Raw genomic sequence first — 21333 nt, forward strand, 5'->3', positions numbered from 1 at the left:
CCCCGCACTCATTCATCCAGCTCAGCCAAACCTGCGAATCCAAAGCCAGGGTAAGAAAAAATTGGTGTAGATTCCATCTAAATTCTCTCCAAGCCTAAAAGTCTTCGCTGCTCCCCTCTTTTTTTCTGTTTTTTTTTTCCCCTAGTAAAGTATTTGAACTTTTCTCTGTTGGTTGGTGAGACTATGGGTGTCCAGCCTACGGGAGACCTGGCGGACACAATCCAAAGCCTCAAATAGCCCCCTTTTGTGAAAACAAATGCCCAATGAAAAAGATACTGTGCTCTCAGCCGTCTTCTATCAATCTGGAGAAGCTTGTGCATAAACTTCCAAGACGGCGTCGCTTCAAAGGTGCTGGGGGGACTTTAGAATAAACGTGGATGTTTTCGGCCGATTTATGCGGACGGTTTCTGTGGGATCGGAGCCGAAAGTGGGGGGCCGGGGAGACGGACATGTCCGGCGAGGAACGTATCATGGCATCGGAAAGATTCGATGCTTTGGTAATCGTGTGTATCGTACAGGCATATGGTTAATATGCGGGTATATCGTATATCGCCATCGTAAATCGTGTATCAGAGCATTGTGCTTTGATTTAAGGTGAATAGAAGGAGACAGTCTCCTTGTAGGACAAAGAAAGGTTGTTTTATTTAAAAATGAGTGAAATGGCCAGATCCAGCTGGCCCACCGCCTCAATACGGCACTCCGGACTGCAACCTCACAACTCATCCCCCCTCAAAGAATATGAGAAACCAAATAGTAGGTATACAAAACAAGAAAACCAAAGCCAACAGAAATCGCCGTCCAGACACCCCTCTTATATACCCACAGACTCCGGTACCTGACCTGACCTTGCCTTACCCCCTCCTCATCCGCTCTCCACAATCAAATCAGGCACCACCAAACAAAAAAGGCACGCAAACCAACAACTCCATCAACAAGACACATGCAAAAGGAAAAAAGGTACCTGCAGCTTCTCTGTCCCCTCCACGGCCGACTCAAACCATGCCACGTATAACCGCCCTCCGCGGCCCTTGATCCCAAAACGGGCTTACGCTCTAGCCCATGCCGCAAAGCAAAGTGCCCCAGTAGGCTTCCTCCCCTCGCTGCACGTCCGAACCGAATCCCAAAAAGAAACGGAAAAATGACGAAACCTAAAAATCAACAATTCGATAACCCTAACTAGACCAGCCGAAGAGAAGCCAGTTAGTAGTAAAAAAAAAAGTGAGGCGGTCTGCAGTCTCCCCTCTTCTGTATGTACGTGTACTACAAGCCCCATCCTATCAACTCCCGCCGATCCCATGAAGCCACTCGCCTCACCGGAAAACGACCAACATTGCGCTTCCATCCGCCGGGGATGCACAACGATGCAGCAAAAGCTTCCACTTTTTTCTGCATCCTAGTCTATCATTTGTTCCCTTCCCGCACTTTCCGAAAGGTCCAATTGCGCGCTTATGCCGTTCTCTTCTTTCTACTGGTCATATCGCTGTTCTCTTCTTTCTAGTGGTCATATTTCGCCCCCCCTGGCGTTATGCGGTTGGACAAAAATCACCGCCCATCCCTTGGGCATGAATCCCATTTGGCCAAACGAAAAACGAGGCGAGTGCCATCATCCGACCATCCAAATAAATCCAATCAAACGTCATCATCATAAACCATAAAAAAACGTAAGTCATTTCTACACTGATCAAATCAGGAACAAATGAAAAAAAAAAAAAAAAGAACATCGAAAAAAATAAAAATTGTTCAAAAACCCGCGCTCTCCAGTGTTCTTTTGGCCCTTTCGCATAATACTACATAAACCTACCTAACTAGTTCATTCGCGTTTCTACTTTATCCACGCTTCTGCATATATATGCCCCTTGTGTGTGTGTGTGTTGTTCGTGTTGTTCTTCTCTTATACAAATAATCGGAATCTTTAGTTTAGACTGAACCCTTGCCCATTTGGCGCCCCATCACAAACCATAATTGCATGTGTCCTTTTTTTTCTGTCGTTTCTTTCTTCTCCTCCTTTCATTCCTCGCTTCCCTCCCTTTGTATGTTCTGCTCTTCCTGCCCTTTGGACATGATTTTGAACCAAGCAAAACTAAAAGGGCAGAAAACAGAAAGAAGAGTATAAAAAAAGTGACAAAATGATTACCATCTTCCTTCCACACCTCCCTTCCTCCGACGTAGCTACCATGAAAAAACAAATCAAGAGAGAAATAGGAATTAGAAAATAGAGTCCACCCGGATCCGCTCACATCTCACATCTCACATAAACCTCATGCTCGCCGCTGGCACCACCCGCTCCACTAGCCCGGCCACCTCTCTCCGCAGCATCCTCAGCGCTCGTCGTACGTCTGCCAGGTCTGCGCCGCCGTTGTTGTGGCCCTGGCCCGGTCCTGGCAAGGCAGCCTCGCAACGTTGCAAAAGGTCGTTGATAGAAGGGCCAAGCGAGCCTCCCTTACCTGCGCCGCCACGTCGCCGTACTTCAGCCACCCAATCGCCGATCACGTAGACGATGATCTCGATGATGCGGTTGCGCACCATGCCGCTAAAGCCATAGTCCTGCGTATCAAATACGCTCTCCAGCACGCGGACAATCATATCATGGGACACACCCAGAGACAGGAATAGCTGCACCGGCCACGTAGGATCGGCGCCAATCGTCGTGTCTTGCTGGAAAGCGACAGCATACCGACACAGCTGCGGAAGAAGCGTCTGGATCGGGAACACGAAGCTATCGAGCGATGTGTGGTGAGCAATGTTTTGAATCTTGCTCGTCACGGCTTCGTACGGCAAGGGGGGCATCTGCATGCCCGACTCTATCGCCTCGTGTCTTGCCATGACTTCGTCGTGAGTCTGCTGGATCAAGTTATCCCACGTCGACGAAATGGTCGTGGGGTTGCGGTAGTTGGCCGTGTGGTAGATCAGCAGGCACAGATCGTAGTATCCTGCCTGATCGGCATAATCGTTGAAGAGCTGCACAAAAGTGCTCGTTAGCATCCAGAAACGGAGAAAATGACAACTGAATAATGAAAAGTGACAGGTTGTAAAAAAGGGACCAAAAAAGGTTCGGCGCATTTTGGGAAATGTTCATCGGGGTGTCTTACCTCTGACAGGCTAATGATCCTACCATTGAGAGCCTTTTCAATCTCAACCTTTCGATCTGCATCAATTCTGTCGTCTGCCATCAAGCGACCCAGCAGGTCGTCCTGGATGTTGGCCACCTCAAGCAGGTCCGTCACCTCGTGGTTCAGTCTCTGTTGCTGCTGTCGGCTGATGCCGACCGTCGCCACGTTGGCATTGGCCTTTGCCAAGCTGAGAAGCCTCAGCCTATCCTTGATGCCGAGCGCAAAGTCGGAGCCGGCCAGCTCAGCTTGCACTTCGGCCGCGTCAAAGAAGCGGCTTCGATTGGTGTAGAAGCGGCACAAAAGGTCGGCATGCTCCACGTTGGTGCCCGCCAGCCGCTGCAGGAAAGTGATAACGTGCGGCGAGTCGATGCCCAGTATCCGCTCCGTCCATCCCTGCTCAATGTACCACTCATACAGGTCAAAGTGGAACACTTCGTCATCCGACCCGTTCACCACCTCGTAAGCCTCGTTTCTCTTCGTTGCGATGAGCGTTGGTCGCCCGTCAACCATAAGCGGCTCGAGACTTGAGGCAGCGTCTAGATGTCGGAGGATCTCGTGAATCAGGTCGTAAACTTTCCTCCGCTCGCCAAAGGCGCTGATGCGAGGATCGCCCGCGGGCTTGCCATCATTGATCCACATCAAGGCAGTATTACCTCTGTCTTGCTCCCGGGCGACGTAGAGACAGAGCTGGATTGCGCCGGCGTAATACTTCATATCAATATACTGCCCAATAGCAGTTTGTAAGTTGTTATACGTCAGGCTGCGCGCTACTTTCTGGAAGAGGGTCAAGCTCTCGTTGAGGAGGATTCTGGACTGGTTGGTGTTGGGGGGCTGCTCAGAGGCTCTCTTGAGCGACTCCTGAGCCTTGAAGATGACTACATCATCTGGGCTGCAGAAGCTGCCGCATCTCCGCCTGAGCGCGTCGGCGACTGTCTCGACATTGGAGCCACTCTCAATGTTGCGGTTAACGATAGCCTTGACAAGTAGCTTGGCGAGATCCTTGCCATCCGCCTGTGAAAAGAGCTTCTCATACGTCAAATCCTTGAGGTGCTGCCGAGCAGCATCATCCAGTCTAGCATAGATGTCTGACACACGCTCGTCAAACAGCATGAGAACAAATGAGATGCCTTCTGAGATGCTCTCCATTAGCCTTTGCAGAGCATGCAGCGCCTGATGCTCTGCCTGCAATGCCACCTCCTCCTGTCTGCTAGAAACTCTCTGCAAGTCAGAAGGGCCAGACATCCCCTGAATGAGGCCCTTGTTAGACTCGATGAATTTCCTTAGGCGTTCGAGGTTCTCTTGGATGGCGATGAGCTTGGGCGGAGGGATTGTAGAGGACACGGAAATCGTTCCATTGGGAGCAACACTCGGCTTAATGACGGTGGCTTTCCACAGCTTCCTAATCAATCTCGACAAGTACAGCGCCAGTGCATCGTGCCGGGATGACAGCTTGACTGAATCTGTTGTGAGTGATGATGAATCTGTTTCCACAATGGTGGGCTGACCACCAAAGTCGACGAACAGGGCTCTCGCACGATCCTCCGTTACCTGGTCAATTGCCTTGACGGAGCCTGGTCTGGAGTCGCCTCCATGGCCACAGGCCACAGCCAATGCTGTCGAAACCGTTTCCACACGGCCATAGAGGAAAATAAGACGGCGGCACATGAGATCCAACGCCTCATCTCCAGGGGCATCTCGAATAGCGGCCGCAAAAGTATCTACTAGCCTCCGCCGTCGGATGACGTGAATGCCAGTGTTGGTAAGAACAGCAAACTCGCTAGGTGCCTCGTCGAACTGAACAGCCAGTTCATTGCCAAATCCTACCGGCTGGTTGGCAGCCGCAAAGGGCTTCGTGATTAGGCCGACAGCCTCGGCTCGGCTGCCGATATCGATCCAGCTCGCTTGCTCAAAGTATCTCAGGGGTGTCGTAGGTGAAGTTCGCTTTATTCTTCCAGTCTCGGGGCCAGCCACAAACAGGGAATCGGAATTCGGGTCGTCCTTGTTGCTTACAAAGTCCAAGAAGAATCCAGGTGGGAAGCGGGCACCTTGCCTGCTGGAAATCAACATTGTTGAATCGAGATCCACCACCGCCTCTCCTGAAGGTTGACCGTTCAACCCAAACTGAGTTGTTGATCGCCGAGCAAGTGCTGAAGGAGGGAATTTGATAAACTGAACCTGCATGCTCTGAGGAGCCAGGTTTGATTGAGATCCGTATAGATAGGAAGATGCATTAGTTGCGCTGAAGAAGAGACGACAGCCAGTGTCTGTCAGCGCCATGAGGTGCAGTTTCGATGCCTCCTGCTTAGAGATGGGACTGATGGAAACAAGGTTGGTTCGATCAGTCAAGAGCTTGGACTGTGTAATCATGTGCGCAATATCTCGAAGGCAGTGGAGCTTTGTCTTTTCAATCACCTTATTTAGCCGCTCGGGAGACTCCATGTGATAGGTTCGAATAGTCGATGTGCTTGACAAAGTGTAAACCAGCTTCCTCGTATCGTCAATGACAATGTCGACCAGATGCTCGGGATCCCGTTGAGACCAAAAGCCAGTCTGCATGCTGACAACGGAGGACCAGCCAGGGTTCGAATGGTTGATCTTACCACACCGATTCGAAAACCACTTTTCCTCTGATTGATAGTAAAGCTCGTTAATGTCGACATCACTGCATCCGCCATAGAAGATGCGGCCATCCGCAGACCCGCTAATTACACGGATGTCGTTGCCGCGAGTAGGCAGGACCATCTTGGTCTGATACAGCGTAACCGTCTTTGTCCCGGCAGAAGTGTCTGCCGCAGACACACCGAGCAGGATAATCTCTGAGGAGGTTGCCACAACCAGGATATGTGTGATTGTGCCGACAAAGATGCCTGGCTTCGGGGGAACGAGGGCCACAGCGTGGATTGTGTGTGGCTGGTCCTCAAAGCCAATAAGCTCGGGGTCGGAGTGGGTGTAGTCCCAGAGGAAGAGCGAGTTGTCAATCACCACCCAGGCGTGGTTGATCTCAGCAAATAGGCCCATGAGAGTTTGAAGCTGGCCAGAGTTGTAATGATCGAAGACCTGGTTCGGGATCGGGTACATGTTGGTCTTCTGGAAGGGAGCCCAGGCGGAGTCGGAGCCTGGCAGCTCATAGTCGGAGGATGCGCCCTCTGAACGCGTTTGCTAGTCAGCCTCGTCTCTCGTGTGATCTAGTGAGCACGCCAAACTTACGTCTACAGTAGGAATCCAGGTCGGGAAAGCTCTCGTCTAGTTGCAAGAAGGCGTTGATGGCCTTTGCGGCCTTGAGGACGGGCGGGACGTTTTCGACGCGTGGGGGCGGCAATGGAGTCAGCGAAGCCAGCCCTCCCCCCTCTGTGTTTGCCGTCGCCGTCACCGCCGTCGTGCTCGTCGAGACCGTGCCCTGGGCGGCTGTTGTGGTGGCGGTAGACGTCTGAGCATTCTGGCCTTCGGACGGGAACAGCGTGCGGCGGACGGGATCGTGAGTGTTGTTCTGGTAGCGCGCGACAATGGCTGGCGTGTTGACAAAAGCGCCCGGCACGGGGCGCAGCGGCGTCACTGGAGGAAACGACATGTCGGGCAGCGGATGGGATTCGTGATCGTGCCGTGGCAGAAACTGCTTCACCTTCACCTTGCCCTTGACCTTGACCACAGCAACGCGCCGGTCAGACCATCAAGGACGAGCTGCACGTGCCGATGGGAGAGGCGCAATCCGAAGCTGCGCGTCCAAATCCGAAGCTCGTCGCCGCGATCGCTAATTGGGTGGCGGCGTGAGATGCGGGAGGAAAGGATGGCGATGGGCGGCCGAAGCAAAAAGATTGATCAACTTCTTTGATTATTTTGTAGCACTGGGAGGTTGGTACAGCTCTGCATTTTTCGTCCCTGGGCGTGGAAATACGCTAGGCCGCATCAGGGCTTGTCTTGGCGCTGTGACCGAACGCTTTCGATGCCTTACATAATGCAGCATCCAGCATTCGCGGGCATGTAAACAATCACGAGAGTACACTCTGATTCGAGCCTTTTCTATGTTGACGTCTTCCTTTTTTAATTTCTTATGCATACGGTCCTTGTCGAGATATTAAATATCCCCATAAATACTCATATCAGACCAATGCATGGCCACCGATTGATAGCCATGATACGGTTCATCGCCCCCTGCATGTCTATTAAATGCACCCAACAAATGGCGATTCACTCTCCGCTCACTGGCCACGTCCTTGTTATTACCTACTCATCTTGTTATATATGCCAACTCTTCCATAGATATTCACTTTGACATCGTGTCGAATTCAGCCATCATAAAAGTCAAGTGAAGTCAGTTTACAGGCATCAATTTGACTCCTGTATCCTTCGCCTGTTCAATGTTCGCGGAGTTCCATTGCAAATATGATTACATAGTACCTAGTATCTCTATTCCCGAGCCTCACAACTTCATATCTTACATAGTGTAGCCGAGAACCCATGGTACAAAATGCATGAACGATGTTTCATCCGATCGTTAGTCGCCTTCACCATTAATCTCATAGTTGCTCCCGCGCCATAAGCTTGTTATATCCTTTTCCGCTTCTTTTCAGTACCGTTTCAATATATAGAGGCTTTAAGCCGATTACTGCTTCTTTGCCTCGCGGGCCTGCTTCCGAAGAGCGCGGCGGCGAATGTCAATATGCATCTTCTTGTTGTACCAGATCGTGATGGGGCTGTTGACACCAGCTACATTCTCAATCACCCACAGCATGAATGCATGGCTCCACCACGGAGTGTAGGTGTTGGGCGCGGTCTGGTAGCCGCCAAGTCCAATTTTGGACAGTGTAGATTTGACGAAGCCACGGGGGTTTGGGACGAGCAAGCTGGTGCGGCGAACCTTGCTCATGGCGGTGGTGACAAGGTGGCTGAGGACCAGGTAGACATCGACGTTGTAATCAGCAAGCTCGGATGACAGAGCATTGCTCCACTGCTGAAGGAAAGCCTTGCTACCGGAGTAGGTGGCTAGGTAGGGCGTGGGAGTCCAACCACCGAAAGAACCCATGGTCAAGATCAAGCCACGCTTGCGCTTCTGGAGAATGGGGGCAACAACCTGGGTAGTCTTCAAGGTTCCAAGGCAATTGATGGTAACAATGTTCTGCAATTCCTCCTTAGGCGTCTCCAAGAAGGACACGGGCATGCTGTGGCTCTGGCCGACGTTGTTGATCAGGATACCAACGTCCAGATCCTGCACAAGTTCTCGTAGTCTCTCGTAGTCCGCATCGTTGTCCTGGGCAAAGTCCATTGCCAGCGTCTTGACCTGCAGACCCTTGCCGGGGTACTTTTGTTCAAGGTCCTTTGCTAGAGTATCGAGCTTCGACTGGGTTCGGGAAACGAGCACGAGATTGAAGCCTTTGGCAGCGAGTTGAGTAGCATATTCCTTGCCTAGACCATCGGAGGCACCGGTGATGACTGCCCAGGTGCCAGGCTTGCCATATTTACGAAGCTGTTGTGATGTCAGCAACAGAAGAAAAAACAATTCAACCTGCAGACGCGAGGAGGGGCTCTCTTACATTGGTGCCAGGGAGCAGAAACGAGCTGAGGACCAGCTGAAGGTAGCTGAAGAACTTGGATCCCAGGTAAAGGGCACCAATTCCAGCCAAAGCCAACTGTACGGGCTGAGGCACGTTCTCTAGGAAGCTCGTAATCGACTCCATGATGGCGGCGTTCTGTGTTGAAAGGTTGAAGATAGGCCGAGGGAGAAGATTTGATTTTGGTGGGAGCTTGACTTAGTGATCTACAGGCTGTTGGGAACAGCCACTTGGCCAATCATTGGAGCTCCAGGTTAGCCATTCGTGGCCTAGCCAAAGGTAAAAGACATGTCTCGAATGCCCAACAACGCTGCGATTTTGCAAGATAATTGACATATGAGATTAGTGATATTTTGATAATTGCAGATCGATAGTGATCTGGTTAATCATATATAAATATTTTTATGGATATCTAAAGCGTGAGACCTGTGCTGAATCTTCTTCCGTAACTTGGGTACCAGACATGTACTGAGTCGGCAGCCACGGGAATGTCCCGGTACCTGACACTACGGGACCAACTCCCGTCCCTCTAGCTCAACACTGCTCTACTCTTTCAAAACCTCCAAGCATCGAACCTAGACACTTTCAATTGCACCAAACACCTTAGCCATGGATTTCATCAAGTCAATTCTGCCGCCAAACAAGGGCATTCTACCTTACTACATGCTCATCGTACGTATCGAGCCCCGATAAACATCTTGAACCCCGCCCAATCGCTAACAAACCCATCTGCCCACCAGCTCTCCGTCGTGTCAATCGGCAACTCCCTCCAGGCCTACACGACTCTGCACTTCTCACGGCGCGTCTACAACGGCCGCTTCATCCGAAACCCCAAGCTGCCGCCCGCATCCGCCACATTCAACCCCGAGGACTCGGCCAACAAGCTGGTCCACGCCCAAAACGACCCCAAGGCCGAGGACCAGCTGACGCCCCTCGCCGGTCGGCTGTTTGGAACGTGGACGCTCATCACTTGCATTGTGCGGTGCTACGCGGCGTACCACTTGAACATTGGCCCCGTGTACAACATTGCCATCTGGACGTATGTCGTGGCGCTGGGACACTTTGCCAGCGAGTTGTTTGTGTTTAAGAGCATGACCTTTGGCCTTCCCCAGGTGTTTCCCTTTACGCTGGCTACGGCGGCACTCATCTGGATGCCCATGGTCAGAAGCCACTACGTCGAATTCGAGTAGGGTATGCCATGTGCTACTATGTAAACAGTGGTGAAAATGTAGGAATAGTATCTAGAATATTTAAGAATCCAAAACTTTTATAATTATCTATTTAGAAGCAGAGCTGCTTAGCTCAGTTTATTCCTGTACAGCTGCCCATCGCAGGCTCGGAGACGAGTCGTTGCCTGCTCTGGAGTAATATCTCGCTGTGGCTCCGCCATGAGTTCGAATCCAACGAGGAACTTCTTGACCGTTGCGGACCGCAGCAGAGGAGGGTAAAAGTGCATGTGGAAGTAGGCATTCTCAATTTCTTCTGGCGTTCCATCCAACGGAGCCTGATGGATACCCGAGCTGTATGGGAAGTGGGTTTCAAACAGATTATCATATCTCCGAGTAACCTCCTGGATAGCCTCTGCAAGCTGCAGCCGCTCATCAGCTGTGAAATCGACGAGGGCACGGATATGGCGCTTGGGGAGGACGAGGACTTCGAATGGCCAGACAGCCCACCACGGGCATACAACGACAAAGGAGGCGTTTTGCCACAACACGCGTTCCCCCTTTTCCAGTTCCAACTTGACATAGTCTGCCAGGAGATGCCTTCCGTGTTTCTGACGGTATTTGGTCATTTGTGTCAGCTCTTTGCCCGGCTCCTCTGGCATGGTAGACGTTGTCCAGGCTTGGCAGTGAGGATGCGGGTTGGAGCAGCCCATGACTGCGCCCTTGTTCTCAAAGATTTGCATGTAGCGGTAGTTGTCCTTGGGAATAGGGGCTTCCTCCCTGGAAATGGAAAGCTGAAGCTTTGCAGCCACTTCTGAAAGCGGATTTGAGGGGGATAGATGGTTGGCGTAGAGCCGGGTCCAGTGGTCAATCGTTGGCAGAATGTCTTGAGCCGGCATATCTGCAAGAGTGGTATTGTGCTTTGGTGAGAATGTCAGGACATAGCACACTCCCTTGACTCCCTGAGCGCGCAACAGAAGCGACTCCAGATCTGCAGTGCTTGATTAACATGGGCCTATGCTCACTCATCATGGGGGACATACCATCTGACGACTGGGAGACCTCATAGTCAGGCTGCTGCTCCTTGACAGCGCTGTAGTCATTCACAAAAGCAAATGTCTTATTGTAGCTGGGGTTCTTGTCACCAGCAGCGCGAGGATTGCCAGGACAGAGGTAGCACTATGTGAGTTGTGGTTGTTAGATGAGTACATGTAGAGATGTGATGGCTGCAGCTTCTTAAAACCGCATGATGGTTAAACACTCACCTTGGGGTCATACTCTGGCAGAGTCGTTACGGACGCACTCTCTTGCTGGCCCCTATGTAATAAAGTAAATCAGCATAAAAGGGCATGTAATCAATCTTGAGTCTTCACTCACTGCCACGGTCGCCTTGTCCGGTGAGGAGAGACGAGCAGCCAGCTGTCTGTTAGTGGGTTGTACCTCCGGTGGGAGATGTCGTCAAGAATGGTGTCGGGCATGACGGCGACTGTTATTACTGGTGCTCTAGCAAGAAACGATCCGACGGGAAGAATGTGCGAGTAAAGATCCGGGAGAATAAATTATACTGAAGGGAGGGGATATGCTCTGTCTGTGGACTATATTGAATCTCGGAGAATAAAGCTGAAGCTAGGCCGGAGGATCTTGAGGTGAGGGTCCCATCAAGGACCAAAATTCGGGCTAATACGTCAATTAGCTGTTCGGGAGGCTTTTAGGAGCGCCGGATTCTGGCGAGCGGGTCGAGAGTATAAGCGCGCCAACAGAAGGGCCAAGCATTAATCGTGTAGCATTCCATCCAATTGCTAGGCGATCCACGGTTCAAAAGGAACTATTATCGTTGCATTATGGCCTTACACAAGGAACTATTATGACGCATCATGGCAGGCTGGATGTGGGCTAGGATGCGTCATTTAGCACTGCATCATCACATGGATTAAAAAGGATTTCACATGCTTGGATTTATTGGGTGAGCATTCTCAGATAACTGAGTACATGTACTAGGTAGCCGCCTGTATTATAGACGAGTAATTGATATTACAGCATAGCGCACGAAACGAAATCGACAGTGCATGCATGGTGCTACAGCGATACGGCAAGCTGCAAACTTTGAGGTGGGGCACTGAAGCAGCAGCAGTTGGTTCAAGGATGTGGTACGTACAAGATTGAATTGAGCTGAAGAGAGAGTTTTAGCAGACATATAGACTACAAGTACTGCATACGAGGAAATGCAGAATCGATCATATAAACTTTGGAGATGCTGATACACAAAAAGTACTCTCTACTTCTCTCCAATCAGCAGATTCAACAACAAAAAACAAGCTGAGGCGATTACACATCAACGCCACAGTCACGTGATGGCATCCCTCGTCCGCATCTGGCCTAGAGCCACTCTGCTACCTCTCAGGCTCCAGCGAATTCCATGGCCGAGCGCATTGCTGGCTCCACCGGATCGCGACATCCCAACATCATCTGGCCGCGGTTGCTGGGCGGGATTTGACCTCGTTTCCATCGGCCACCATCGCAGCTCTGCGAAATCCATCAAACAAAGCGCCGCAACTACGTCTCCCGCGCGCGCGATTTTCACAGACACTCTTTTTATCTCGCTACCGCATCTGCAGCCCCCCTGCCGGCTGCCGCTGTTTTTCCGGCCTGCTCCACCAATCCTAGGGTGCGAAGCTTCGCGCCAAACCGCTGACGTGCTGCGACGCTCTGCAAGATGGGCGTTATTCGCAAGAAGACGGCGACGAGGGGAGGGGAAGGAGGTGTGAAATATGTATGCGACGTTTGTTCGTGTGACATAACGTCTACAGTGAGTGAAGTCGCACCCAATTGGCATCTCTTCGCCAGTCCTCATGGCTCCAGCTGCTGACATAACAAAAGGTCCGTATCAGATGCGCCGACCCTGCATGTTCGGATTTCGACCTCTGCGTGCCTTGCTTCGGTAAGGGAGAATCTCGCAACGCCCACGATCCCGCAACACATTCGTTCCGTGTAATCGAGCAGAATTCGTTTCCCATATTCGATCGAGAATGGGGAGCTGACGAGGAACTGTTGCTGCTCGAGGGCGCGGAGATATACGGACTCGGCTCATGGGCGGATATCGCCGACCACATTGGCGGGTTCCGCGAAAAGGATGAAGTGCGCGATCACTACCTTAAGACGTTCGTTGATCCACCCACCTTTCCGCTGCCCAAAAGATGCAGCCCCCATGACTGCGAACTTGCCAACGAAATCCCACGAGAAGAGTTTCAATCTCGCAAGAAGAGACGAATCGAAGAGCGAAGAGAGGCGTCTAAGAATGCGCCGGCCCTTCAGCCAAAGACAAAGCCAACGGCCAGTGTCCCCAGTTGTCACGAGATTCAGGGTTACATGCCTGGTCGTCTCGAGTTTGAGACAGAGTACGCCAACGAGGCCGAAGAGGCGGTGCAGCTCATGCAGTTCGACCCTGGTGATGGATTGAATCCGAGAACGGGAGAGCTCGAGCCCGAGATGGAGCTCAAGCTGACTGTAATGGAAATCTACAATTGCCGTCTCACACAGCGAGTGGAACGCAAAAAGGTGATTTTTGAACACAATCTACTCGACTACCGAGAAAACACCAAAAATGAAAAGAGAAAGACCAAGGAAGAAAAAGACCTGCTGCAGAGGGCCAAGCCCTTTGGTCGCATTATGAACCACAAAGATTTCGAAGATTTTACTCAGGGATTACAAGATGAGCTAAATCTCAGACAGGCCATTGCTCAACTCCAAGAATGGCGCAGTCTGCGGATAGGGGACCTCCGAAGCGGCGAAAAGTATGAAAATGAAAAGGCCAGCCGGATACAGAAATCCATACCTATGGGGTCTATGGATAGGGAGCGGTTGGCATCCAGCCAGCGCTCAAAGGCCCAACCTCCCCCAGAGCCTCCAAGCGGTGCAGCACTTCTCATCGCCCCTGAGCTGCCAATACGCTCGGCGCTAACCAATGGAGACACGAATATGGAGGACGTCAAACCCTTGACCAACGGCCACACCAATGGGGTTAACGGCGTCAACGGCATCAACGGGGTCAATGGCCATAGCCCAAGCAAGCAGAAATATGTTCCACAGCCTATTTCAGGCGTGCAACCCTTGCAGCTGACGCAAGAGAATGCCCCCGACTTGCATCTCCTCACACCGGAAGAGGCGAAGCTGTGCGAGGTGGTCAGGCTGCAACCCAAGCCATACCTGATGATCAAGGAGCAAATCCTCAAGGAAGCCATCAAGGGCAATGGAACTCTCAAGAAGAAGCAAGCCAAGGAGATTTGCCGACTAGATTCACAAAAAGGAGCTAGACTATTTGACTTTTTCAGCAACGCAGGGTGGGTTGGTAAGGCATGAGTGCATTGGGAATATCCGGGGCGTACAAAGTGTGTTTGTTTCCTTGAGAGTCCGGCGATTGGGGTAATTCCTTGATTTCTTTCTTTTTATTTTACAATGATGTATGATGGAGGACACCAATCACTCTCTGAAGTGGGCTTGGTGTGTTTGTTATGTTCGTATATATTTGTATAAGACAACGGAGTAGAAGGGGTACGCGCAACGAAATACCCTTGAATCAATGATATTTTTTTGTTATTTCATCTTGGTTTCCCATCTGTGCCCAGTCCTACTGTGTAATGAGCCAATGAGCCAATAGAGGTGATACAAGCCCGTCGAAACAAATCGAAACAGCGCAAACTTGACTCTAAAGATGGCAAAGACCAATCCGTCAACCTGGCGAACTTTCATTGGATGCACGGCCCCCACCGCCAGCAGATGCAAGCTAACTTTGTTCTCTATAACTGCCTAACGGCTTATAATGCACTTGCTCAGGCACACACTCGGCACTTCATCACCAATAGAACGTCTCCTTCTTCACTCTCTTCCCTGTGCCGCTCGCTGTCTTTACCCTCAACTAATCTCTCACTTGGACACTAGAGAGCGTCGATCTCTTATATAAGCACAAGTCTATGCGCGCATTCCGTCTTTTTTCAGCAAACAAGAGGCCTTTTCCAACGAGAAGCATGTCGAACTTTACTGTAGCGTCCATCAAGAGAGTGTCTGCGAAGACGCTCTCCGAGAAGATCCTGGCAGAGCAGGAGCAGGCGGAACCTAGTTTTGCCGTGGTCGATGTTCGAGATGTCGGTATGTCGTGACTTGGTCTTCTTTTTTCACTTCATTTTCCTTTTTACTGCCTGGTTTGATGAAGTGCTTCAAACTAGTGGCATCTCAACGTAACATTTTGAGATAGACAACTAAACGCTCAAACAGACTACATCGGCGGCCACATCAAGGGCTCAACAAACATCCCCTGCAACAAAATCGACGCCCTCATGCCCACCCTCGTCCGCAAGGTCAAGGACAAGAAGACAGTCATCTTCCACTGCGCGCTGAGCCAGCAGCGGGGCCCCTTTGCGGCGCTCAAGTACCTGCGCGAGAGGGACGCGCAGCTGGCGGCGCTGGGCGAGGCGCCGCCACAGGAGCAGGAGGTGTATCTGCTGGAGCGAGGGTTCACGGGGTGGCAGGAGGATTATGGCGAGGACGAGAGGCTGACGGAGGGTTTTCGAAGGGAGATTTGGAGGTGAGAATGCATGTAACGGGGTGAGGCGTAGGAGGATAGGGTTTTGTGAGAGCGCCATTTAGGGGGTTGGATGGGCTGAGGCACGTTTCGTGGCTGTGAAGATGAAAGTATGGTGAGCTTAACGTGGTGGGTAGTAGAGAACAAATGCTACAAGCTCAAACACAGATAGGCATTGCATGCTGCTTTCTCCTTTTACCTGTTCCTTGGGGTATCCTAGAAGAGAGTAATGCGTACATGGGCATCGGATATTCTAGAGACTTTCTCTCCAATCTGTCAACAATCTCATCGATTATTCCTTGTATGTTGGCGTTCTGTTTGCTATATCAAGTGCTGGACGATATTTTGTTCGAGGAAAGTTACAAATAGATACGTGGGCAATAGTACGATGTGTGCTTTGGTACTACTACGCCATTATGAAGCTTTTGAAGTACCTACTCAAACAGCCTCAAATCTTAAACCGCCCATGCGTTTCAAGAGAGAGACGCCCAGGTGTAAGGTAAACCAAGGAAAATAGATTATAAGATGAACCTCCACTCCATCCGAATCTACAATACCATCTCCCATCCTCTTGATCAGAAATAATCCACGAATTTTGCAAAATGCTTTGGTTCGAAGAGTGCGACAACTCGTCTTTCGAGGGTCCCTTGGCGGGGACGGAGATGGTTAACACTTATCGCAACTTCAACGCTGTCCCGAGACCTGCCTATCTTATCATTGGCGTCCTCCTCTTACTCACTTCATCCGTGGTCGTCGGGAGACGGGTGAATACGATTTACAATCGCATCTTTCCCAACCGTGCTGGAGGCCCTGATTCGGATCAACCTCAGCCGCAGTGGTATGAACTGGTAGAAGAGTATGCCGTGGAGAGTGAAGAGGAAGAAGAGAACGATAACTGGCTGTTGTCATGATGGAAGGCGTAAGTGATGTGGAATTTGTTCAATGCATCTAATACTTGGCTAACTACGTAGAGATTAGCTGTTTTCCTACTTTTTCGTCGAGATGTTCCTCATGGCTGTCTTGGCACTAGATTTGGAGTTTACATGGCTTGGGCGTTTTTACTCTGGCGGCTCTATCGGTTGTTGGTTTTTAATTATTATTATTTTTTATTTACGTGGTCAAAATTGAGATATATGGATTTTATTTGGGTTTTTTTATCAGGATAGATACGTTTTGGTTCGTGCCGCTTATGATGATGTTGGTCTCTTCAGACAGGTATTCGACATTCACATGAAGTGTTGCTACCAAAGTGTAGATGACGGGTGCTAGCATAATATGAAGCAGAAATGCACAGCTACAACCAAAGAAATCACGCTGACATATTACCTGTAATACAAATCCCGTCAGCTGTCAAGACTCTGCGTTACAACCAGCAGCGTAATAATGAAAAGGTTTCACGTTGACAAAACATATTCCTGAACTTGGCGATGTCTCCCCTGTCCGGCCATTACTGTACGTGATAGAAGCTCCACCTGTGCCGCTGGTCTCACTAACAGGCTGCCGTACAAAAATATGGGGCGCTGAGTTACTCGTTCCAGGGCATTGGCCGGATCCAGCGCAGTAACTACTTGCCGCTGGCTTGTTTATCTTGACCTTTCCATTCTACTTTTTCTTCCTTTTCTTCCTTTTCTTCCTTTCTTCTTCCGTAATAATTTGTTCCGTGCCAAGATAGAGAAGAGATCTCCTTTTCTTGTTTGTTCTCATCTTCAGATATTCTCAGCGCTCCATCCCACCCGCTGCCCTGCCCGCCGAGAACCCCGCGACAAAGATTGCCGATAACAAGCGATAAGGACCAGAACAGCGACAAACACAACGCAGCTGGACACAATGGGGTCGCAAACTGAGGGAGCGAATGGCGCAAAGGTGCCCGACGTTGTTGCCAGTAGGTCTAATTCATGGCTTCTCATTGCTTACAATCACAGCTAACGCGATATAGATCTGGGCTTTGCGCCCGCCGTAAAGCTGTCGGGAGAATGGTCCGTCAACAGAGTTCTCGAGGAGATTCCCAGCGAGGCGCCGGCCGAGGGCTCCAGCTCTCCGATTCCCTTTTTCCACATGCTGTCTCGACTCAAGACTACAAAGCGCGAGGGATGGAGGCGGTTTGGAATCGAAAGGTCAGTACTTGGAGGCACCATGGCGTAGTTACTGAAGCTCAACGGCTAACTGGAGGTTTTGTTGCAGAGGCGAGTCGATTTCTGATCACATGTATCGCATGTCCCTCATCACCATGTTTGCACCTCCTGCGCTTGCCAAGAAGTTGGATCTGCAGAAGTGTATGAAGATGGCGCTGATCCATGACATGGCCGAGCTCTTGGTTGGAGACATTACACCAGTTGACGGCGTTCCCAAGACGGAGAAGAACCGGCGCGAGGCGGAGACGATGGACTTTTTAACCAAGAATCTGTTACGGAGTGTTGCTGGAGGTGATGTTGGAACCGAGATTCGGGCGGTGTGGCAGGAGTATGAAGACTCCAAGACACTGGACAGCCACTTTGTGCACGATGTGGACAAGATCGAGCTGATGCTGCAGATGGTGGAGTACGAGAAGCAGGGCAAGGGACATGTGGACCTGGGAGAGTTTGCCTATGTCGCTACAAAGGTTGCGCTGCCTGAGATGAAGGAGTGGGCAGACGAGCTGCTCAAGGAGAGAGACGAGTTTTGGAAGAACAAGGAGCATGTCCACGGCGAGAAGGGCATGGAGGGGGGCGTGTCTGCGGAGACGAGCCGTGGGCAGGATGAGTACTATGAGCGAAAATGATATTGCGAGGCTTAGTAGCTTGTGTGCTTTTTGGGTTACTGTTTTTAAGAAAGGGAGGCGAATTCACATTCGGGCATATAATAGCGAGCTTATAGACTTGTGTGTGTGTATGTGAGTGTGTGAGTGTGAGTGTGTGGCATCTCTGTGCTTCGCTTTGCTTTTCAATCACGACATGGACGAAGTGTGAGTGAATGAATGATTACCGATATCAAGCAAGCAATCGATCAATCAATCAAAGACGACGATGAATCCCACGTTGACATCCCAGATACTGATATCGATACTGATACTGATACTGTCACCATCTCGTGATTGCCCCTGGCAACACCTCTAGCGGCGCTGCTGGTGCCTGGTGACCACCCGGCGGTGCGTGTGGGGAGAATGTTTTTCTCCGCCAAACCACTAAAAGCTCAAGGCCGGGCGAACCGGATTGCTTCCATTGCTCTGTTCATGCAAACGCACAAGCACAAGCACAAATTGTGTCAATTGCAGTCCCGCTTGAGTCCAAGCTCTTGAGGAGCGAGCAACTGAAGCGACCAGGGCTGAGAAACTGCGGAGGCTGGGGGCGAGACGAGCCACACTCACTGCGTGCGCAAAACCCACTTAATCATCGGTTCACTTGTCTCTCACTCACTCTCACCGCTGACCGGACATTCCAACAAAGAAGCTGGGGAAAAAGAGACAAAGAGCTCGAAAATTAATAGTATATCAGAGGTTGAGCTTCCCACCGCCAGAGTCGTCCCCCTTTTTTTTTTGTGTCCTGCAGGAACTCGCCCACTAGCTTATCGAAGTGGTGCTGCTTGCACTGCAGCTCTAAGGGCTGCCACGGGAACCTCATATATCAATTCCGGGATTGGCGATTGCGTCGCTACCATATCCCTGTTTTTTTTTTTTTACTGAACCTAACTTGACTCTTCCTTGTCTCGCCAGAGCTTTTGCCGCCGTGGGTTGCTGGCTTATCAGAGGCGCCACCTCCGCATTCCAAGGCGCAGCAGGCAAGAGGAGAAAAGAGGGTGTGACAAAGTCCTTTTTCTTGTTCCTTGTTCCCTGGTTTACAACGGTCACGAGGTGGGCGATAAGGAGCCAGGCAAGAAAAAAAAAAAGCAAGACATTTTCCAGCGGCTAGGCAGCACAGCAGTTGGCACAAAAGCAGGAGAGCGAGAGAGACGGCACACCATCGCCAAAGTTACGGTGCGGACTAGAGCAGCGGCACGTCAGCAGGGCAGCGCCATTCATTCACTGCCTGTCCTGTGCGGTTCAGCTCTGCCCAGCTAAGGTAGACGGCAATCGAGTTGGGGACGGTGAATCATTGGACAGCACCGCGAGGCATCGATCGATTCATTTCGAGCAGCCCTCCTCCATCTGCGGTACCGGCTCTTGCACCAGCCAACCAACGGGACCGACAGCGACGCCGAGACGGAGACAGACAGATAGAGCGAAGAAGACGAAGAAGAATCGACAGAATCATGACGTTCGCTTCGCATTACCACATGTCCGGCACGTTTCACGACGGCGTCCACCCGGGCCTGTTCCGCCCGCCCGTGTCGCCCAGCTCCAGCACCGACTATCTCTCGTCGTCGACCTTTGCGACCGAGTCCTCCAAGCGGAAATGGAGCCGCAGCAACGGCATGCAGACCGGCAGCTTCTTTGAGGATGTCTACATGGACAGCGCACCGAGAAACTATGCTCTCGCCGGCCAACTTCACTCCCCCGTCATCGGCTCCAACCTCGACGACGCCGACGCCGCCATGGGCGAGAGCATGTACTCCGACTCCGACTACAGACGAGCCCTCGGCACGAAGCGATCGCGAGACGAAGGAGACGACGAATCTAGCGGTGGCCCGACGCCGCTCTTCACCCAGCCCGAACCCGAGCAGTCTACACAATCTGGAAGCTGGGGATCATTTGCCTTTTCCACCATCGGGGGCGTCGTTGGCCGTGTGTGGGAGTTTTGCAAGACCGGTGCCTTCAAGGGCTTTTACGCGGGAGGAGGCACGTCATATAAGATGACGAGTGCAGGTGTTAGCGTGGACGAGACGGGATCCAACAGCGATCAGACGTTTTACTTCCAGGGCGGCTCTCAACAACAGCTGCAGCAGCAAAACTCACAACCGAGCCGCGACTATCACTTTGGCGGCCGAGAAAGAGGACGGCGTCTACACAGACAACTCCCCAAACGAGACCACTACAGCAGCAACAACCAGAATGCTGGCTACGACTCTTCATACGACAGCGGTGCATCAACACCTACTGGCCCGGCGCCCAAGAGACGTAGGCATACAGAGAACGGAGGCGAGCTGGGCAAGAACTGGGTCATGATCCATGAGCCCGAAGCTGAGACAAGGACACCCCGAAGAATGCCCTCCTCAGCTCTTCCATCGCCGCGCTATCGTACCCAGCAGACGCCTGTGACCGACCGCCGCATGAGCTCCGCAAGCAGCTTCTCTACTCCCACAACCTCCAACGCCGCTCCTCTTCGCCCTGCCAGTCGTGCCGCTGGCCGTCCGGGTAGTCGGATGTCTGATGCCAGCTCCCTCCGGCCCCTGCAGTCGGCATCAGCGGCCTCGTTTGCCTCCTTCAAAGCGCCCAGCGCACCCAAGCCGCCTACCCCTTCCCATACCCCAAGCAGGATCCCTGTCAAGGCCAACACTTCAGCCGTCCTCGCATCGTCGGCCGCGCTCTCGACCTTTGAGCAGGGCCGGAGGCGCCGACACACAGTTGTACCGTCGTCTTCCGATCCAACGTCCTCGTCTGGACATCGCCGCCGCGGCAGCATAGCCTCAGTGGCTACTAGTAGGGTCAACGAGATTGACGCCAGCCCGCGACTCGATGCCGAGGCCAGGAAGCTGGCCGCTCGTCGCCAAATGGAGGAGCGCGACAACGACGAGCGTATGTCGGCCTTTAACAAACAACTACAAGACATGATCCGACAGGGTAGAGAAGCCCTAGGGACGACTATTGAGGTTGATGGCAGCTGGGAAGACATTTCCTAAACGAGATTGCCATTACCATCCTATTTCATTCCTTAGCATGACGATATCTTTTTTTCTCTTCCTGTCTATTTATTGATTGATGACTTTCCTACTTCTCTTCTTCCTCTCCTTTGTCTGCCTGAAAGGGCACTTATGACATTATGAGATTACAAGATGCGAAAAACGTATGAATGAGCTACACAGAA

General features: G+C 51.5%; 9 protein-coding genes across 9 annotated transcripts; 6 read left to right on the forward strand and 3 right to left on the reverse strand.

The window, feature by feature from the left end:
• Positions 1-1720: 1720 nt before the first annotated feature.
• V8C40DRAFT_214701 (Non-repetitive/WGA-negative nucleoporin C-terminal-domain-containing protein) lies at positions 1721-6955 on the reverse strand. The gene is made up of 3 exons (XM_083212153.1): positions 6318-6955; positions 3090-6256; positions 1721-2958 (listed from the first exon to the last, which is right to left on the reverse strand). Exons 1-3 carry the CDS (start codon positions 6676-6678, stop codon positions 2248-2250), a joined length of 4239 nt encoding a protein of 1412 aa, XP_083073679.1. The 5' UTR covers positions 6679-6955; the 3' UTR covers positions 1721-2247.
• Positions 6956-7160: 205 nt separating this feature from the next.
• Positions 7161-8837, reverse strand: V8C40DRAFT_244134 (ketoreductase). The gene is made up of 2 exons (XM_083215591.1): positions 8639-8837; positions 7161-8571 (listed from the first exon to the last, which is right to left on the reverse strand). The coding sequence occupies exons 1-2, from the start codon at positions 8780-8782 to the stop codon at positions 7711-7713; spliced, it is 1005 nt and encodes a 334-aa protein (XP_083073680.1). The 5' UTR covers positions 8783-8837; the 3' UTR covers positions 7161-7710.
• Positions 8838-9210: 373 nt separating this feature from the next.
• Positions 9211-9932, forward strand: V8C40DRAFT_244135 (Erg28 family protein). Its single transcript, XM_083215592.1, has 2 exons — positions 9211-9328; positions 9397-9932. The coding sequence occupies exons 1-2, from the start codon at positions 9266-9268 to the stop codon at positions 9844-9846; spliced, it is 513 nt and encodes a 170-aa protein (XP_083073681.1). The 5' UTR covers positions 9211-9265; the 3' UTR covers positions 9847-9932.
• Positions 9900-11697, reverse strand: V8C40DRAFT_214715 (UDP-glucose:hexose-1-phosphate uridylyltransferase). Its single transcript, XM_083212154.1, has 4 exons — positions 11200-11697; positions 11088-11139; positions 10866-11001; positions 9900-10813 (listed from the first exon to the last, which is right to left on the reverse strand). The coding sequence occupies exons 1-4, from the start codon at positions 11298-11300 to the stop codon at positions 9954-9956; spliced, it is 1149 nt and encodes a 382-aa protein (XP_083073682.1). The 5' UTR covers positions 11301-11697; the 3' UTR covers positions 9900-9953.
• A 92-nt stretch (positions 11698-11789) lies between these two features.
• V8C40DRAFT_244143 (chromatin-binding transcription regulator ADA2) lies at positions 11790-14475 on the forward strand. The gene is made up of 3 exons (XM_083215593.1): positions 11790-11969; positions 12029-12628; positions 12700-14475. The coding sequence occupies exons 2-3, from the start codon at positions 12536-12538 to the stop codon at positions 14176-14178; spliced, it is 1572 nt and encodes a 523-aa protein (XP_083073683.1). The 5' UTR covers positions 11790-11969; positions 12029-12535; the 3' UTR covers positions 14179-14475.
• Positions 14476-14575: 100 nt separating this feature from the next.
• Positions 14576-15794, forward strand: V8C40DRAFT_244146 (phosphatase YCH1). Its single transcript, XM_083215594.1, has 2 exons — positions 14576-14964; positions 15091-15794. Exons 1-2 carry the CDS (start codon positions 14790-14792, stop codon positions 15402-15404), a joined length of 489 nt encoding a protein of 162 aa, XP_083073684.1. The 5' UTR covers positions 14576-14789; the 3' UTR covers positions 15405-15794.
• A 122-nt stretch (positions 15795-15916) lies between these two features.
• V8C40DRAFT_287150 (uncharacterized protein) lies at positions 15917-16308 on the forward strand (the record flags this gene model as incomplete). Its single annotated transcript, XM_083222658.1, has 1 exon — positions 15917-16308. The coding sequence occupies exon 1, from the start codon at positions 16000-16002 to the stop codon at positions 16306-16308; it is 309 nt and encodes a 102-aa protein (XP_083073685.1). The 5' UTR covers positions 15917-15999.
• A 712-nt stretch (positions 16309-17020) lies between these two features.
• On the forward strand, positions 17021-18401 carry V8C40DRAFT_244147 (HD domain-containing protein). Its single transcript, XM_083215595.1, has 3 exons — positions 17021-17279; positions 17334-17511; positions 17579-18401. The coding sequence occupies exons 1-3, from the start codon at positions 17225-17227 to the stop codon at positions 18153-18155; spliced, it is 810 nt and encodes a 269-aa protein (XP_083073686.1). The 5' UTR covers positions 17021-17224; the 3' UTR covers positions 18156-18401.
• Positions 18402-19645: 1244 nt separating this feature from the next.
• On the forward strand, positions 19646-21148 carry V8C40DRAFT_274687 (uncharacterized protein; the record flags this gene model as incomplete). The annotated part of the gene is made up of 1 exon (XM_083220632.1): positions 19646-21148. The coding sequence occupies one exon, from the start codon at positions 19646-19648 to the stop codon at positions 21146-21148; it is 1503 nt and encodes a 500-aa protein (XP_083073687.1).
• Positions 21149-21333: the final 185 nt, after the last annotated feature.

Source organism: Trichoderma camerunense (assembly GCF_050948025.1).
Source record: "Trichoderma camerunense strain CBS 138272 chromosome Unknown V8C40scaffold_8, whole genome shotgun sequence".
Lineage (NCBI taxonomy): Eukaryota > Fungi > Ascomycota > Sordariomycetes > Hypocreales > Hypocreaceae > Trichoderma > Trichoderma camerunense.